The following is a 19,648-nucleotide window of genomic DNA, read 5'->3' as shown; positions in this document are numbered from 1 at the left end:
CGTGTCCTTAGGGACAATGAAGAGTTGACACCCTTATCGTCTAGTCCTCTGCAGACACATTGGGTTCTGGCGACCTGCCACTCCTTGGCACAGCTCGACGATGGAACGCTGGTCGGTGATCCCCTGGAAAAGGCCCTGCTAGCAACTGCTGATTGGAATCTAACACGCGGTTTGTTGATCTTCCATCTGATGTGGATTTTGCTGCTGAACCTGTTAGGAGTTGAAGGTGTAGAATCAAGTTTTCAGCCATCTGGTGGAATGCCACTCCATTGCTGTTTTCATTTTGCCTTTTCAACAGTGATCTCGGCCTCATGGAGTAGCTTGCATGCTAATCTCATCCAGGGCAACGAAGCTGTAAAACTTGACAACATGCTGTATCTGATTGCTAGACCCAGTGGTCTTTGCAAAAAAAATGCAACCGTACAGACAGACAAATTTTATTTAAATATATTGAATCTCTGCCATGGAAGGTGGATGGAGGTGATGTTTTCAGCCTTGTCTGTCTGTGTCTGTGAGCAGGATAACTCAAACAGTTGTGGACAGATTCGGACGAAACTTAGTGGACGGGTTGGGTTTGTGATCAGGATGAATTGATTGGATTTTGGTGAAGATCCGGATCCGATAATTTTTTTTCAAGCAATTCTTCACCATTGAGAGATAGAGCCAAAAATGATGTTTCGCAAGATATTTCAAAAATTGTCACCAGGTTGTGACAAAACTTGGTGGATGATTTGGGGAGGCGACAAGAACGAGCCAATTCGATTTTGGTTAAGGTCTGGCGGATGCAGATCAGGCCCATCAGTGGGCTACAAAACGTAAACTGTTTAGCCTGGCGGAGGCATGTGCGATACCGAGTGCGCTTCAGACGATAGCCTAACTTCCTTTGCACTTCTCTCATCCTTTTTCTTAAAGCACCGGAGAGTTTTCACTCATCTGTTTGTGTTCATTCAGGAACTTAGCTTGAGCTGCGCACAAAATCCTCAGCACACTATTTGTGCACCAGTTTTTATTTTTATTTATTTATTTATTTTTTACACTTTATTCTGGTGGTGGGAGGATGACTTTTTTTCATGCACATGCGCAATACTTCCGCAAATTGACGGATTTCTCATAGTTTTTTTTTCCTTCTATTTGGCTTACCTCGAGTTGGTGGTCATTTATCCACTCACGGAGTACCTGCCCTCTGGGTGATCTTGTTCCTTGTGTGCAATGTTCTTACGAGAGGTCGATCTATTTGGGTGGTGTGTCGGCAACAGTCCGCTGCCTCGAAAGCTTCTGAAAATAAAAATAACCTGTGTTACGTAAATGAAGCAAAAATGTGCGTACTGCATACATGACACATTGTGGTTAGATTGTTTGGATAATTCCAATTGCACCCCCTCTTTGCCCCAAAAAAAGAAAATGCTCGGATGGACTGAAATGTCTATACTGTATATATATATATATATATATATATATATATATATATATATATATATATATATATATATATATATATATATATATATATATATATATATATGTATATATATATATATATATGTATATATATATATATATACATGATTTGGGGAGGCGTATATATATATATATACATATATATATGTATATATATATATGTATATATATATATATATATATATATATATATATACATGATATACATATATATACTGAAACGCAAAAGAAACTTACCAATTTTAAACCTTCAAATATCAACAATAACACTGCGTGTAGTAAATGTGTGAACTTATTTGTGGACAATAGTGTCCTCACTGTCAGACAAAACGGTCACGGATGGTCACTTGAACCTTCAATGGTCACTTCATAGCACAGCTGTTGAACAGCCGTTTTGACTGTCAGTGATTAGCCAAGGGGTACGGGATGATTTTAATGAGCTGCACGTGATGTCTTGATATTGGCTTTAAAAAGGCCAGTGCAAAATGGGCATTTCAATCAACATGCCACGATTGTCAAGGGATCAACGGCAGTGTGCCTTGGGCATACTGCAAGGCGGATTGAGCTACCGTGAGGTGGCACGTTGCCTTGGCTGTTAACACCAAATGATATTGGCCCTGGTGGACAGAGACACCCTCCACAACTCTGCAGATGACAGACATCGATCAGGGAGGCCAAGAGTCACCACTGCAAGGCAGGACAGGTAGATGGTCCTAAGTCAGATGGCTTCAGACATTGAGGACTGAGTGGGATAGAATCCAGCAGCAATCCATCCAAAGACTGGTAGGCAGTATGCGCCGACGATGCACTGCCTGTATCCAAAACAATGGTGGCCACACACGCTATTGAAAGGGGACTGACATTGCACCCTGTGCTGTTCTGTACTGTAGAACAAACTTATGAGATGGTTTATCTTGGTCAAAAACTTGACATGTCATGAATAAAATGCCAATGTTTCAATTAGCAATTGTTGGTTTGTTTTATTTTGAACTGTTACAATTTTATTACATTTCAAACAAGTGGTAAGTTTCTTTTGCGTTTCAGCATATACATACATATATGTATGTATATATATTACCCGTGAACCCGTTGGGTTCCCGTTGTGAGAGCAGTTGATCAAATAATCCCGAAGAGTACTTGACTGAATCGGGAATTGATTGTTTTAATGTTTTTTTTTTCGTTGCCTGATTTGAACGAAACTTGATATTGCGTGTCAATGTGAAAAAAAAAAATGAAAAAAAGTCGAAAAGATTATTGTGAGTAATCTTCTAAACACAATTTTATTTATTAATGAACACGGAAATATTAGATCAAAATGGCGATTTGTTTTATGCTTAAAAATAAATCGTTCTTTGTCTCGACTAAATGTTTGAGATTTTTAAATAAATCATTTAAGGGGGGGGGGAAGAGATAGCTCCAGCGTACTATACTGCCGAGGTTGTTTGCATTGATCGAATATTCCTGAAGAGTACTTGACTGAATCGGGAATTTATTTTTAAAATAATTTTTTTCATTGCCCGATTTGAACAAAACTTGATATTGCACACCGCAGGAGAATGGTGAGTAAGGTGGCACTAAATTTTTTGTGCTATTGTGTACCGTTTTGGCTGTATTTTGGGAACGTACTTACATGATGAGAGTTTTAGTAATATATATTCCATAACTTGATAGAATCAGACGAAACTTGCACAGGCACAACTTCAGGGCGCCCTTAAGAATCCTTGAAAGTTTCAGCTTCCTCAGTCAAATCATGTGTGAGTAGATGAAACATACAACCTGCATGTATACAACATACTTTCCCTCCATTATAGTTCATGCCTGGTGTTGATTTAATGGTTAGGGTGGTAGGCTAGGATCCTGAACTCAAATCCCGCTCAGCTGTTGAATTAATACCAGTTGGGGTTGACTCTGCCTGTCATCCTTCCGAGGTCGGCAAAATGAGTGCCAGCTTGCTGGCATCCTGTGTCGGAGTGGTGACCTGTCCAGTATTGTGCCCAATAGCCCAGGAGACTGTATAGGCAGGCACCAATGTTCTGCAGAGAGTTTGGTCCCAATAGATTGATATATTTTTTTATATATATTATTTTTTTATTCATTTATTGCTTTCTCCATGTCTCATTCTCACTGAAGTCAATCGGACCTCCCTATGGAGGTGTTTGAATTGAATAGATAATAAAAAAGGATAAAATTTTGAAATGCCCGAGCTGAGGCTTTGTCCATAAATTCAGTGTTCCTACTTATTTTTCTTAGTTCCATGGTAACCTGTCCAGCATATTGAACTTGCCAAATGATGGACCAGCTCGGTTCATTTTTCGGTCTTTTTCACATTCATTATCTGTTGTGTGCATGTATACCAGGTGACGTAGCCATTCCACGTGCCCTCCGCACCCCGCCGCTGCGCATACACAGCCGTTTCCATTTTGCGAGTGCTCTGCAGCGCATGTCGGTGATCTCCTCTTATGAGGTGCCCGGTACCACCCACATTACGCATCTCGCCACCGTCAAGGGTGCACCCGAAACCCTTCGCCCAATGGTGAGTTGAGATTTTCGCATTTTCTTTTGCAGTGATGGGGTGGTGACCTGTCCAGGATTGTCTTAGCCAGCAACTCGCATGACTTTGTGAGCATCCCACTGCTCTGAACACATTTTATTATTACTAATTTTTTTTGAAATGGACACGTAAATTTATTTGGTTATTTTCCTACCTGCAGAAGCAACACTTTACAGTCGGTTGGGCTGGGCAAGGTCACGTGCTCCTGGCTCAGCTGGCCAATCCCATTTCTATTCTTGCACAAATGAAATCAAATTTTATTCACAGAGTTTGTTTTCTTGATTTTGAAATTTTGTTTACTTGTCTGCCTGACCTCATTCCAACCTAGTTTGCCAAGCTACCGCTACATTATGACCGCGTGCATGAGGCAATGTCTCAACAAGGTGCACGTGTCCTGGCGCTCGGTTACCGTGAGCTCGGACCGCTCTCTCACCATCAGGTAAGTTTCCTCTCTGCTCGGTGAGGGACCATTTTGGTTCTCGAGTAGGACGTGATTTTGCTTGTGTTGTTCCAAGTCGCCTACATGTAAAGCTTGAGCTTTGTAAAAGATTCAAGTTGGTGATCAAAACTCCAATTGTGTGTTCTCACCCATTCACTTCATAGGTGCATGATATGAACCGCGACAAGGTTGAGAGAGACCTTTCCTTTGCTGGGTTTGCTGTCGTGTCGTGCCCGCTCAAGATGGACTCCCGTGCAGTGATCGACGAGATCAGGCAGGCTTCACACCGGGTACGCGTTTTTCCTTCTGGCGCTTGGTCTTATCCGGGAACAAGTGAACACCTTTATCGGGGTGACTTGATGTTGCAAAAACAACTGTGGGACTGAAATTTCATTCCTTAATTTGTGTTTCGTAAAAACCAAACAAAACTTGTTTCCTTTTGCTCTAAGTTTCTTACTCTTCTCAGACAAGTGTCTAAAAACAAGCATTTTATTATGCTCAAGGCAAATGAGCAAGTTGTCTTGTATGGATTATGTAGACGGTCACATTGTCCGTGTGGATCTAATATTTTAGAAGTGGCGGTTAATTTTTATACATTTTGTCTGTTGATCCCCTTTCCCACTAAGTCTACCTGACAGGACGGCTTTAGAGGCACACACACTCGCCTCTAAGCTGTCTAGCCTGGGTTGGAATCCCGACCCAGCTATAAACTGTCATTCTGGTGTTTCACAAGCAGGGTGATTCATCAATGTGTGTGCCATCCTTCTGATGGACATTAAGCTTATTGTCCTGTCTGCCAGCATTCGTTAATGGACATTAGAGATCCCATTGTGTCCTTTGTGAAGAGTCGGTGAGCTATTACCGGCACCATAGCCTGGTGTTGGCTTTGTGGTTCGGGTGGCTGGCTTGGGATCCTCAGGTCCTGAGTTCGAGCCCCGTTGGCTGCTGAATTAACACCAGGTGAGGTCGACTCAGCCTGTCATCCTCCCTAGGTCGGTGAAATGAGTAGCGGTGTACTGGTTGAGGGGAACAGGAACAGCATCAGCAGCACAGTCACGCTCAAAAAAAGATACACCCGGCAGCCAAGCTGCCATAAGCAAGAACAGAGAACCGGCACCATGATCAAATTCAAAATTCCTGTCCTAACCAGCAGAGGGCATTGCATCAGCGGCACAGCCACACCCTCAGACATTGATGTTACCCGGCAGCCTTGTGCTACATACAAACAAAGAAACCAAGTCTTCCCCTTCTGAACAGTACTTGGTACTGTTCATCAGGCTGTAAATGAAACTTAACTCATTCCTCTTTCCTTGTACTCTATTGAAGCCCATTTTTAAATCTCTGTTTTTAAGTGAGAGGTGTTATACCTTTTTGGACATTTGAATTATAATTGTTGACATTTTGGTGGAACTAGAACTCTGCTGCATTGATGCAAGTTATTGGGGAAAGTTTAGTTTGCTTCTGTATTCCAATATTAATCCTGGGTCAGTTACTGCTATCTTGTTTCCAATTCCTGATTTGTCTGCTGAATAATGCAAAATTTAGATTGTATTTTGTTTTGTCCTTTTTGCTCGCCCTTCCTCCCCCCACCCGTTCCCCTTCCCCATCCAGGTGGTGATGATAACTGGGGATAGCCCGTTAACAGCGTGCCACGTAGCCCGTGAGCTCAACTTTGTGCAAAAGCCCCACGTGCTTATCCTGACGCAGCAAGGCAAATCTGAGGGTACAATGGAGTGTGGTTGTGATTGTTGTCGTTACCCATGTCTTTTGCTTCCCCTCCCAATATGGATAGGGAAAAAAGAGGGTGAAGGTTTTGGGGGAGGTTTGGGGATGTACTTGTGATGCTTGTTGCTGTACCCACAAAATGTATCCAAAAGCATTGTTGACGGGATGGTCTGCACAGTGCAGCTGCAACTTCTCCCTGCGAGGTCTTTTCACGTTGCCATGATAAATCGACAACCGAGTATTTTCGGATTATTATGGAGGGCCACCCGTTTACCCCAAAGGAGCTGCATTTGGCCTGTGAAGCACTGGTTGCCCCACTACCTGTCTAGATTGCCCCAAAAGGAAATGTGGTTCTTTGTTGACACTTTCCAGGTTTATCTCCACGCTCTTTGACAAATGAACGAGGGGATATTGTAATTGGCGTCTGTCAGTGTCTCTGGTTTTTGGCTCCAGTTGACCACTGGTTCCATACCCCAGGGAGGTGAGGACTTAGGGGTCAAAATGGGAAAAATTATTTAACTCAACATTTGATAATGGGTCAATCTTAGTGGAACATTTTGCCATCTTTCAACTTTGCTTTAGGTGGGAAGCATGGGGATTTGCGATGGCGTGCCATCGACTTCGCTCTATTTTGGATTTGTGCAACTTCTGATTACTTGCCACGCTTTCATTCTTATTTTACTTCCTCTTATAGTGAAGGCAGGGAAGTCATTACAGATATATATATATATATATATATATATATATATATATATATATATATATATATATATATACATATATATATATATATATATATATATATATATATATATACTATCAATTTAAATGTACCTTCTACTCACTCATCCATAAACTTCCTAGCACCCAAGCTATTTGCAAAACGTAAAGCCGGGCATTCCACCTGCAAGCATTTGCTGGTGGACGTTAAATATCTCACGGTGTCTTTTGATGAAGAGTATGCGAGTTCTCGCCGGCACACTGAATTGCCAAATGCTGCCTTAACCTGCAGGTGGCAGCCTGTTGGTGGCATGGCCGCACTTCTGGAAATGATGCAATCAGCAGCCGAGTGCTGCACACAAACGAATGTATTATTAATAATAATAACAATAATAATAATTTTACTACATCAATGGAGTGAGGAGCAATTGTGGAGACCCCGCACTTTACCTGTGTACCCTTGGTGCAGAGTGGTGTTGGGAGTCCGTCGATAAGTCGGTGCATTTACCTGCGATCCCAAGTGTGCTCTGTGACATCACGCGGGAACACGACCTGTGCCTGAGTGGTGCTGGACTCTCTTTTCTACGTGCGAACCATGGAGTCTTCCTGTTGTTATTACTGCCTCACGTTCGCATCTTCGCTCGCGTTGCACCCAAACAGAAGGCACGACAAGGGTTTCAACACCACCAACAACATCAACGATTACGACCACAAATTATTTTTCTTCTTATCTCTTTATTTTATATCTTGATGTCAAACCTACCCGAGTTCTTCGTATATGTGTAAATTGACAAAATAATACTTGCAGACATTCTTGTTCACTTGTGAAATTTCCAAAAAAACATTGGCCCTGTACTATCAACGAAACATTATGCAAATCATTAATTGAAATACATTGTCCAAAATTGCTCTTATTTTAGTCAATTGTAATTTTGTCATTTTCTATGAATTTACCTTTTTCGGATTCCACCCTCAACCCAACTCGGCCCCTCGCGTTTACTCCATAAAAACCCCAATATTTATCTATTTGGTATCACATCTCCAATAGTCCATCTTCCATGAGCATGTTCAGCGCTGTGTTGCAACACCACTAAATGCACGGATATAAGAATGTCACACATCCTGTAGAATGACGTCATGAGGCCAATGCATGGTGCCGACTTGCGTTTGCTTTTGGGAGTCATTTCTGAGTCATACATAATCGGTAGCCCAAACCCATTCCTGCCTCGTTCGTTCGGACATCTTCCTTTGAGCCCATTGACAGACTGCTGAGCAAATCTTCTTTTAAATGATACCCCGGAGCCTTTAAAAAAAAAAAAATTGTCCACAAAGTTGAATGGTCATTGACGTGATGGCCAACTTAACGTTTTCCTCCATGATGTGTACCTTTATCAGGGTGCTAATCAAATTGCTCGACCAGTAGCAATCATTAGCCGGACAAAGCACTTTACTTGCAAAAGGCAGGGCTCGGGGAAATTTAAGAGTGCTTCATTACCCTTTAGGTCAATGAATTGTCATGAAATACAAATGGCAGTAATTTTTTTAAATTATGAATTTGGTCTTTTCATTGTGTCACTGTAATGTTTGAAAGTACTCTTGCTTATATCTCATGATTGTCAAATGTATGTATGTGTTATATATATATATATATATATATATATATATATATATATATATATATATATATATATATATATATATATATATATATATATATATATATATATATATATATATATATATAATTTGATTATCTTTTGCAGGAGTTTGTTATAACTAGTTTCAAAGGCCTTGGTTTTGTGACTCTTATGTGTGGAGATGGAACGAATGATGTCGGCGCTTTGAAGCATGCACATGTCGGTGAGTGTGCACGTTACTTATTCCTTGCAAAATCGAAGATTTTTCAAGTATATTGGTCAGCAGTCCCATTTTGTTGTTTTGTTTGTCAATCAACTGCAAGTCACAATTCCAAACCGATCGTCATGAAACTTTACCAAGTTGTGGAGGTGGTCTCAACTGAGAAGCCTATTGGTTTTGAGGTCAAGTTTCTAAAATCATCATTTTTCATCTGATTTACTTGAAGGCTGAACAGGATTTTCATACAGGCTTACTGAATTCAACCTACAATTACTTTGAGGTCAGCATTGGCCCCAAAGGTCAACAACTATAAGGTGGTCTTTCTAAAATCCTCAATTTTCATCCAATTGAATTTAAATTTGAAGAAGATATATATTTCAGGTCACTGGATTAAACCACCAATATTGGGGCAACTTAGCATAACAACTGTGCATTTTGTGAGGAAAGCACCAAATTTGGCACACTGGTAGCCTAACATATTGTTACGGTTGTGGAAATTCGCAGAGCACCATAAAGGATATCCCCAAGATCAGTTATATCGCTAAGTGTGTGTTCAGATATATTTCCCCACCGTTGTTTAATGGGAATTATTCGTGTGGACAGGTCTGTGATCGTTGAGTTAGCCGTTTTTTCTTTCGCTATCGTTATTTTGGACCAACCACACCACCAACCACCTTTTCCACAAGCGCCCAACCACACCACCCTCACGACCACCACACAACACCAACCACGCCACCATTACATCAACCACACCACCAACCACCTTTTCCACAAGTGCCCAACCACACCACCATTACAACAACCACGATCACCTCAACCACCAACCACACCACCAATCACCATCTCCACAACCACGCTACAACCCTCTCCGCATCAAAAACTGTCTCTGACATGGAGAAAGAAGAAGGCGTTCTGATAACGCACGGATTTTTCCTCTTACTTTCCCGCGCTTCGCGAAGGGGGAGGGGCGAGTGGAGGGAGAATAAAGAAGAGCGACCAGAAATGACTGCTACGAAAACCCTGACCCTCGAGGAAAACGCCCCCCCTTCTGGAAGTTTCCCCAGGATCTGGAAGGAGGGTGGGGTGGGAAACCAGGGGGGATAAAAGCCCGCGCTGGAAGAGCGAAGGGGTCTGTCGAGCTGTCTTGGTCGATGGGTTGGTTGTTGGTCGGGTCGGTGGAGGTCTCTGTCTGGGTGGAGCAGCGAGTCGCTGGAGGTCTCGGAAGTGTGGAGTTGTGGGCAGCCACGTTCAAGCCTGGAGTCCCCGCAATCGGTGAGGAGCTTGAGAGGGTCCACCGAGGCTCACTCAGTAGTCTGCCCGCGTGAATACTTAGGTATATCTAATTCGGCAATTGACCCTGTCGCGCGCGGGTAGAGTGTTGACTTGGCCATGGTGTGCGTTTGGAGCACACGCGTGACTGGTTTTCGGCGTTGTTCCGGAAAGTCGTGACTGAATTGTCCGTCCGGTGGGCGAGACGGCCGCCATTGGCTAAAGCGGCTGTTCGCATGCTAGGCGGGCGGTAAATTCGTAACAATATTAGGAACAGATTTGGATATTGGGCCATCTCAAATTCAGCCACTGATGGCTGTGGCAGCCATTTTCCACTCCCATCAAAAATTTTGAGATGGCCCAATATCCAAATCTGTTCATAATATGATAGGCTACGAGTGTGCCAAATTTGGTGCTTTCCTCACAAAATGCACAATTGTTATGCTATATTTAGCTAAGTTGCCCCACTACAATTGGTTTTGAGGTCAACATGGGCCAAATTTCTAACATTGTCAATTTTCATCCGATTGACTTGGGATTTAAAGAAGAGTTGCATATTTGCTTCATTGAATTATTTTTGAAGTCAAATTTGTTTCATGGATTTTGCAAGTATTGTGCTGTGCATGACATCTTTCTTGCTTGTTTATTTTTCTTTTCTTTTCTACGCATCTCTTTTGCAGTGGGTATAAGTGGGCTGTATATTTTGTGAGCAACAATTATGCCACATTTGGATAAAACGACGTCGTGCAGACAGTAACTATGCGAGGAACACGGCATGTTGTAGTGCTTGCACCTTGGAAAGGACTGCTGCCTCCACATAAATTGCAAGGACATTTGCCAATGCTGCATTTGCGGCTTAATGGGGCATTTTTCGGATAAAGATGCAAAGTCCATTTATCAGGCCGAATGCCCCCAATCCTGTCAAGTCTCGGAAGCTTGGTTCGCGGTCCGTACTTAGATGAACTCCGGTGACGGCCGAGTGCTGTCGACTGAGGGTACTGCATCTCGCAGCTTCCAATTGGAATGTGAAGCCTGTTGTTCTGTCTACATTTCGTCTGTCAGAGTGGAAGATCCCATTGCATTGAAAAATAAAAGAGAGGGTCATTCTGTGCCTGGCATTCTCGTTTAAATCGCTTGCCTTGAGGTGAAATGCAACGTGTTGTTTCATAAAGGGGAAAGGGTTGTGAATATTGGTTTGTCGCAGAGAGTCAAATTATAGGGGAAGCTTACATTGGGATTTGACACAAGAATGATGAGCCAAATGATATTTTTCTGAGCTTGCAGTTTGTCGTCGTTGCCCTACATTTAAAGTATTAAAAACTCGGCAATGATCAGATCTATTAATTTTGAATTTTTCAAAAGAAACTTTAGTTTTGCCATGAAACATCTTCAATACATTTCACATGAAGAGTTGTGTTCTTTGGTTTCCTTGATCATGGTATATTTTGCTTTTGGGGTTTTGGTTGGTCATTCTGTATTGAGTGATAAGTGCTCAATGTACTGTCTTCAGCAAGGTTAGTCATTTGCTCATTTTTCTGGCGAGGCCACGAATGCTCGTTTCACACACACACACACACACACACACACACACACACACACACACACACACACACACACACACACACACACACACACACACACACACACACACACACACACACACACACACACACACACACACACACACACACACACACACACACACACACACACACACACACACACACACCATCTTGTATCCTCGAGCGTCCAATCGGGCCTGGTCCTGCAAGCCGTTGTTTGGCTTCATGATCTCATGAAGGTCATTACCTGATTGTTTTTTTTTGTTTGTTTTTTTTCCTCACGAAATGCAGGCGTAGCCTTGCTTGCAAATGCCCCAGCAAAAATGCCGGAAAAACGGTCACGGAAGGTTGGAAAGGAGTCTGACGGGTGTTTGGAGGGCAAGGCCCCAACCTTCTCTGCAGCTTCGAACCACGCAATGCCTCGGCCTGGATCACGTGCTGCCCGTCAGCGCATTCTTTCGCGGAGAGAGGAGCAACTTGCCGCACAGAAGGTGCAGCTCCGATTGAACAGGAGTAGATAGGGAGGGTAGAGTGGAGGAGATTGAGACCATACTCTGAGCAGAGTGTTGGTGCTGCTTCAGCAGTCTCCTTGGCTATCGGGCACAATCCTGGACGAGTCGCCACTCCGACACAGTATACCAGCATGCTGACACTCATTTTGCTGACCTTGGAAGGATGACAGGCTGAGTTTAACTCCACCTGGTCTTAATTCAACAACTGAGCGGGATTTGAACTCGGCATCCTCGGATCCCAAGCCCACCACTCTAACCATTAAGCCAACACCAGGCAGAGGGAGGGTAGAGTGCCGTTAAATTTTGAATTTTGAATTTGTGGTGGCTCAAAATTGCATTGTGGGAGAATGCTCTTCTCTTTGGTCTTGTTTTGAACTTGAATGATGGAATTGTAGATCATTGTTTTGCATCAAGGTTTGTCTTTGTAATACCTTAATTATTTTTGCCAACACGTGCGGGTTATTCTTGTACATTTGTGCAGGAGAAGTTGAACCAGATGTTGCGAGAAATGGATGAAGAGCAAATGCCACTCGTGAAACTTGGTGATGCTAGCATCGCAGCTCCGTTCACCTCCAAACTTTCCTCTATCGAGTGCAGTAAGTCCTTGAGTCACACTGGCTGTCACAACACAATCCAAGCCTTCTAGCAGCTCACTTGGTGGTGCAACAACACGCTCTCCTCGAAGCTGTCGTCTGGCATAGGTTTGATTCTCATGTCTTGCTATAAGCTGTCATCCTAGTGTTTCACATTCATTTAATGTTTGTGCCGTCCCTCGGATGTCACTGCTCTCCACTCTCTCACTCCCCGCTACTTGCTTGGTACCGAACTGTGACAACTGTCCCAGGCCTCTTGGCTTTTCTTACCTCATGACCGTGCGCTCATTGGTTCCCCTTCCGACCTCTTGGAGCCTATGGCCATGTAGCGTGTGGTTTCAGCTGGGTGGGGGTGGTTGTGCAGCTTTTACCTTGGCGTACGGTCACAAGGCGTTGCTTCTTCCATCCTGAGGAGGAGGAGGAGGAGGAGGAGGAGGAGGAGGAGGAGATTGGGACCACACTCTGTGCAGTGTTAGTGCTGTTTCAGCAGTCTCCTTGGCTATTGGGCACAATCCTGGATGGGTCACCACTCCGACACTATACCAGCATGTTGGCACTCATTTTGCCGACCTCGGAAGGATGACAGGCCGCGTTAACTCCTCCTGGTATTGATTCAACAGCTGAGCGGGATTCGAACTCAGGACCCTAGGATCCAAAGCCTGCCATCCTCACCATTAAAGGAGGGGGGGGGGGGGTGGGGTAGGATTCTTCAAGGTCGAGTGTCGAGTAATTTCCATCTGCGAATGGGAAATCCGAAATTTCGATTTGCACATTTGTGTGAACCCACATGCCCACATCAGGAACATCTGGAGCCGTTGAGCATGCCATATTGATGAGAAACAATGTACGGTGTTACGAGTTGTTCATGGCACGGATAGTTATTTGTGCTGATCTCTTCTTTGTGGTGTCTAGTCTGTCAGGTCATCAAGCAGGGTCGTTGCACTCTGGTGACAACACTCCAGATGTTCAAGATCCTGGCACTGAACGCTCTCATCCTTGCGTACGGTCAGAGCGTACTCTACCTACAAGGGATCAAGTTCAGTGATGCTCAGGCCACACTCCAAGGCCTTCTCCTTGCTGGTTGCTTCTTCTTCATCTCACGATCGAAAGTCAGTTGCCTGTCTTGGCATCCGAGATGTGTTTGTTGTTTCATTCTTGATTTGACTTTCAATGTTGCCGGAAGCATTTTCTTTTCGGGTTGTCTGTCCGTCCATCCGTCCGTGCTAATTTTCTCCGTTTTCTCTGCAACTGCTTATCCGATTCACACAATTTTTCACCATAGGTGTGAGTACTCATGTAAAATGGTTTAGTGATAATTATGACATCATAGGTCATGTGGCAGCCATGTTGGAAAAAAGGAAAAACTTTGGACCTCGATCTGAAACTGCTCCATGGAAAAAATTGAAACTTGGTACATGTCAAGTACTCCCATGGGAGACAAGTTTGATGTTTTTATTTTTTTTGATGATGTCATCAGTAGCTTCGTTAGGACATTATGATTGCATACATTGAACACTTTATTCGATCAATATGAAAATATTTGAGGGTCATCTATGGCTAAATTGTATGTGGGGGGGGGGGGGTTGATGACGTCATCGGTCACGTGCTACAGCAGACATTTTTTTTGTTTTGTTAAACATAGCCTTCAAAAATCTTCCTCTCAAATGGCTTAACAGATCGAGGCGAAATTTTACAGCTATAATCGCCTATCCGTAAGGAACAAAATGTTCTCCACCTATGATGTCATAGGTCATATGGTTTGGCAGATATATGTAAAGTTTTTTATTTTTATTTTTTATTTTATTTTATTTTTTTTTTGAAGAATAAACATTTTGAAATAATATTCTCCAGAATGGCTTGACAGATCAAGGGGAAATTTCCCACACATGTTCGCCAAGCCTTGAGGATACCATGGTGTTCACAAATGATTAAGAGGTCACATGGTCTGGCAGCCATATTGGATTCAACATAAATGTTTTTTTAAAAATATTTCTCTTGATCTGCTTTATCAATCAATCTGGAACTTCACATTTATGATCTGGTAGTCATGGGGAATATACCTTTTAAATTTCAATCAGATCAGACGCACGGTCTGGCAGCAAGAATTATTTAATATTTTCAATCTGGGTTCAGGGATTTAAATCAAACTTGGAACAAGTATGTATAATGATGTCATAATGTAGGCAGAGACATATCTGGTGACTTCGAAGAGTGCCCTTCTAGTTACTCTTACTTTGGTGCTCTCATAATCTTTATGTAATATTAGCAGAATCCCTTGGTAAAAATATCATGACATAGAAAAGAGAGAAAAAAAAGGATGCCTTTTGTTCTTGCATGGTTTATGGACCTCAAAAATTGAAAGGTGTATATTTCCTCACAACAAAGGAAAAAAAATAAACAATAATAATAATAATAATAATAATTTTTTGGGAGCGAACGCAGCAGCAGTCTATTGCCTATACACTACCCGGTTTCAGTTTTCTGCCTGATTGAACAAAACAATTCCCGTTGGTTTGGATTCATTTAAAGCAGCATTTACTCAATCCCCCCCCCCCCCCGAGGAGCATTTCCTTGTTTCAGGGTGGGGCAAACTGACAGCAATTGGCCTATTAAATATGTGTATTCATCATTTGCTTTTTTGATTGATTTCTCTGACATTTTAAAAAGTTTCTAACTTGTTCATGAATTCTTCTCTGAGTAAACATTGAAGTAGATCTGTTCATGTCCTGATCCTCAAAAATGACGTGACTGGAAGCTCCTCCTCTTATTGGGTGTTTTGTTTTACTTTCGAAGTTGTATTGTCAATGATCTGGAACATGTCCCTTTGTTTGATCAGTATGGTGCTTCAACTGCTTTCTCCATCATATAGGTCATAGGAGTTGCATTTAGTTGATTGAGTTAACCTTTTATTTATTTATTTAAATTCTGTCATGTGATTAAAATTTCGAAGAAGAAGAAAAAAGTATGCAAAATGTAGGCTCATGGAAAAGCAAAGTGGTGGAGGATAGAATTGTGACATTCTGAAGGTTGTGTGATCAGAGGAGAAACTGTCTCAGACAAGCAGGTGTATAAAGGGATAGGTAAAGAAAAAGGAAGATGGTAACCTTCCAGGTAAGATGGATGGGTGTAAGGAGAGGGTTCATGGGGACGGAAATAGGAGACTGCGTTGAGCTGCCATCTTGCGTCTGCCATCGGTGCAAGAGTGGAATTGTGTCTATTCGAGGAGACGGTATTATTAATGAGGTATTTCCTGCTAATAACATCGTCAATAAAGTAGTGACAATTACTGTTGCGTTTGTTCTACTGACACTGTTGTTGCCTGCACCTTCCTCTTTCCGCAGCCTCTGAAAGTTCTCTCCACGGAGAGGCCTCTGCCAAACATCTTCAACGTTTATACAATCCTCACGGTTTTGCTTCAGTTCTCCGTGCACTTCTCCAGCCTCGTGTACCTGTACCACCAGGCACTGGCGTTGCTTCCACCGAGGTACGATCCACGCTGACCGATTGGTCATCGTCGGGTCTTTAATCCAATGGATCACCATCCTGTGCTTTTCTAAAATTGCCTCAGTGATCATGTTGAATGTGAAAAAGAAGAACTTTAATTCCCAGGGTTGTTGGAGACCCTGAGGCATTACGAGTTGGCACTACCCATCCCATCCATTGCTTAACACCTCGTCTTGGCTTGCATGGTTGTTTGTCTTTTTGACGCACAACAGGTCCGTTGAAGTTGTTTTGACCACACACTGCACAAGATTTGTGAATGTCAGTCTTTATTATTTATTAATTTTTTTCCCATTGATAAAATGTCTTCACACCTTTTTAAAAATAATAATCGTTAGTTGTGCTTTCAGGCTTGTAAATAATCAGCAAAAAATTGAGTTCAAAGCAATGTTTTTTGGGGGGGTTTACAAGTAAAGAATGGCGATGAAATGGAGGAAAATGGCTGAAATTCCCGGCGTTCATGATGATCAGGAGTACATCGAAGGAAGACTTGGCAATAACAACTGGTTAGACAAAATCCTATTCGTAATTCAATAATGTAAATTCGACTTGCATACTGCTCGATATCAGAAATATTTTAGTGAGGTGACGTGACCAGCGCAGCGGACATGTTGCACCACGGCGAATGAATCGTAAGCAAGGCCATCCCATGTCATGGGCCGTATCTCTCTGCGCATAAAACGAAGCAATCTCGCTGTCCGGATACGATGAAAACTTTTGTGCAGAACACACCTTGCGACACAATTGTCTGGAGTAGTCCGATAAATCTGACGTTCTGTTGCATTTTTATTTATTTTATTCCTACTGTCAACATGTAGCGCCAGTAGAAAACAATGAAGAAAAGAGAATAATAAAAGAAAGCTACAGCACGTCAGATTTATCGGACTAGTCGGGAGGACGACGGATTTATCGGACTAGTCTAGACTCTAGAGTTGACAAGTAACTTGTATTAACATGCACACAATGTATAAGTCAATGCGTAAGAGTCCCGAGGCCATGAGGCCGTGTAATAGGACAGATAAATTTGTCTTTCATAGTTGTGCCAACATATTTTTCCCTGTCCATTTATTACAGCATTTTGGCTAAATGTTGATGAATAGCAAGCCAATGGAAGCAGTACCTTCACTTTAGAATAAACCCATGTATGTCAAGTGCAGCCATACCTGGCTTGCATGTACGTGGAATTGTACCTGTCCCAGCAGGCTGGTTTCAACGAACAATTCAATAAGCTGCAAAATGTGGGTGCAGGTTTTTCACATTGTTTGATTTTAAAATTATCTCCTTGCGCCTTGAAATGATGCAATATTAATCTTTGGTATTTTACTTGTATGTCCTTGTAAGTTTCTTTTTTAATGGAAAGGTTCAACAGTTACATTTAATATTTTGTGGACATGGTATAGCCCTTTATTGTGCATTCATGTATTGGATTTGTACACGACTACGACAAGGTAGTAAAGGGATAAATAATTGCCTCGTGATTGTTGTGCATACACGGCTCAGAAGCAGAATTTCTTTTCTGCGAAACAATCACAGGAATTAAGACGATCAGTGAGATAGCAAACACATGTGCGCAATGCATTTGTACGTACTTTATACGGCGTGCGACGTCTAATCAATCCACTCTGTGCGAGTCGCGTTCTGGAGATGACGTGAACGGTCACGTGACCTGCGGTTCGCTGAAGTCAATTTTTTTGAGGGGTGGGGATAGCAAGTTGTGAAAAGCACTAGAAATGTTCGAAATATTGTTCTAATTATCCCATTTTTAGGGCATCTCTACCGAGATGACCTAATAAAACCAGACCAAATGTCCATCCGTCCGTCCATCAACAATTTTTCTTTCCGATCTTGATGAAACTTAGTATGTGGGTAGAGGTCGATGAGTGTTGCACAACGATATAACTTTTGTCCGGGTTCAAGGTCAGGGTCAAGGTCACGAGGTCACGTAAGTTATAAAAATCGCCATTTTCAAAACCTATCTACTCTGCCATTCTACAAGATATTCGGCAACTGTTTATTGATTATGATAGTAAAAAATATTATCTTGTATTTAACCGGACAGATTTTTGAATTTCCGTCCCGTTTGGCCGCCACGTAACCTGGAAGATGGTCAAAAACACCTCCCGGTACAAAGAAAACGTTTTACTTCCGATCTTGATGAAATTTGGTATGTGGTTAGAGGTCGATGAGTGATACCCAACGACATATTTTTTCCCGGATTCAAGGTCACGAAAGTTGTGAAAGTCGCCATTTTCAAAACCTATCCAGTCTGTCATTTTAGGAGATATCTGGCAACGGTTCATCGATTATGATTGTAAAAAACATTATAGAGATGACCGTCACCCCCACACGGGGTAATTTTTGATTTTAAAAAAGAAACATGGGTGATTTCTTCACTCGGAAGGTCAAGTTAATATATAAATAACCAGAAAGTTTTGAGTGTCATGGGACCTTTAAGCACAAAAAACTACCGTACAGCCCCGCTGTGTGTTCACCCCCGGCACCTTCTTCTTTTTATTTTCATACAGGACAGAAGTATTTGTTGATCTGAACAAGGAGTTTGCACCGGATCTCGTGAACAGCACGGTGTACATAATGAGTCTCGCAATGCAGACTGCGACCTTCGCAATCAACTACAAGGTGACTTTTCCAACATGGTGCTGTGACTGTGAACTAGCATCGTCCCAGTGCACCCAAACTTATGCATTAATATGGGATTCCTTCACCAAGATAAATATTTTGAAACGCATGATGTGATGCGATTCGTTGCATCGGTCCCAAAGAGAAACTGTGAACCGATTCAATAGAGGTACATGTTGATAAATGCAGTCCCTCGCGTGGAGAGATCATTGGAGATGTCCATTCATCCTCAATGGGCCTGAGCCTAATCCAACACTCGTCCTTGCTCCTGACACTTTCAGGGTCACCCGTTCATGGCAAGCATGCGTGAAAACCGAGCGCTTCTTGGCAGCCTGCTGGTCACCACCACTGCAATTCTAACGCTGGTGGTTGGTGCTGCGCCGGAACTTTCTGCATACTTCCAGATAGTCTCCTTTCCTACCGAGGTGAATCGCCGATCTATGAGGTCTTGTCCGTGCCGCCATCGGATTGTTGGCCAGTTTTATGTTTGCGCTCGGTCTTTGCTTTGATGCGGATGTAAAAACAGATGATCACTAGATGCATTCTCATTTGCTAAAACGTACGAGGTACTTGATGTCCAATCGTGGACCCGCGAGCGTATGCGTGACATGTAAACATGGACGACGTCACTCGAGGACGAGCCGTGGTCATCTCCAATGAAACTGCTGGGACATTCACTGAGATTGCCTTTACTGCCTCGTGGTATATTTTATTTATTTTTTGTACGAGGATATCAAGTTAAAAGTTGAAACAGATTGGGTAACTTTCTCTAAATTTGACTCCTTTTGCTTTGTTTTTGTCATACGAAGCACATTTGCTCTTTG

The 19,648-nt window shown here is 42.5% G+C and overlaps 1 protein-coding gene across 2 annotated transcripts in view; it reads left to right on the top strand.

Annotated features, from left to right (window-relative positions):
* ATP13A1 (ATPase 13A1) overlaps nucleotides 1-19,648 on the top strand; it is an 80,648-nt gene that overhangs the window by 60,166 nt on the left and 834 nt on the right. For both annotated transcript variants that reach the window (XM_085855150.1, XM_085855151.1), the window contains 13 exons: nucleotides 12-169; nucleotides 3,816-3,991; nucleotides 4,338-4,448; nucleotides 4,613-4,738; nucleotides 6,060-6,171; nucleotides 7,363-7,556; nucleotides 8,657-8,753; nucleotides 11,873-12,072; nucleotides 12,575-12,689; nucleotides 13,599-13,795; nucleotides 16,028-16,170; nucleotides 18,713-18,824; nucleotides 19,106-19,249. In XM_085855150.1, coding sequence (XP_085711276.1) covers nucleotides 12-169; nucleotides 3,816-3,991; nucleotides 4,338-4,448; nucleotides 4,613-4,738; nucleotides 6,060-6,171; nucleotides 7,363-7,556; nucleotides 8,657-8,753; nucleotides 11,873-12,072; nucleotides 12,575-12,689; nucleotides 13,599-13,795; nucleotides 16,028-16,170; nucleotides 18,713-18,824; nucleotides 19,106-19,249 — 1,885 coding nt within the window. The remainder of the gene's footprint in view (nucleotides 1-11; nucleotides 170-3,815; nucleotides 3,992-4,337; nucleotides 4,449-4,612; nucleotides 4,739-6,059; nucleotides 6,172-7,362; nucleotides 7,557-8,656; nucleotides 8,754-11,872; nucleotides 12,073-12,574; nucleotides 12,690-13,598; nucleotides 13,796-16,027; nucleotides 16,171-18,712; nucleotides 18,825-19,105; nucleotides 19,250-19,648) is intronic.

The sequence above is a fragment of the Eptatretus burgeri genome, chromosome 14, assembly GCF_056783735.1.
Source record: "Eptatretus burgeri isolate ZD-2024b chromosome 14, Ebu_testis_v1, whole genome shotgun sequence".
Classification (NCBI taxonomy): Eukaryota; Metazoa; Chordata; class Myxini; order Myxiniformes; family Myxinidae; genus Eptatretus; species Eptatretus burgeri.
The sequence above is the reverse complement of the archived record's forward strand: the minus strand, read 5'-3'. Positions and strand labels throughout refer to the sequence as shown.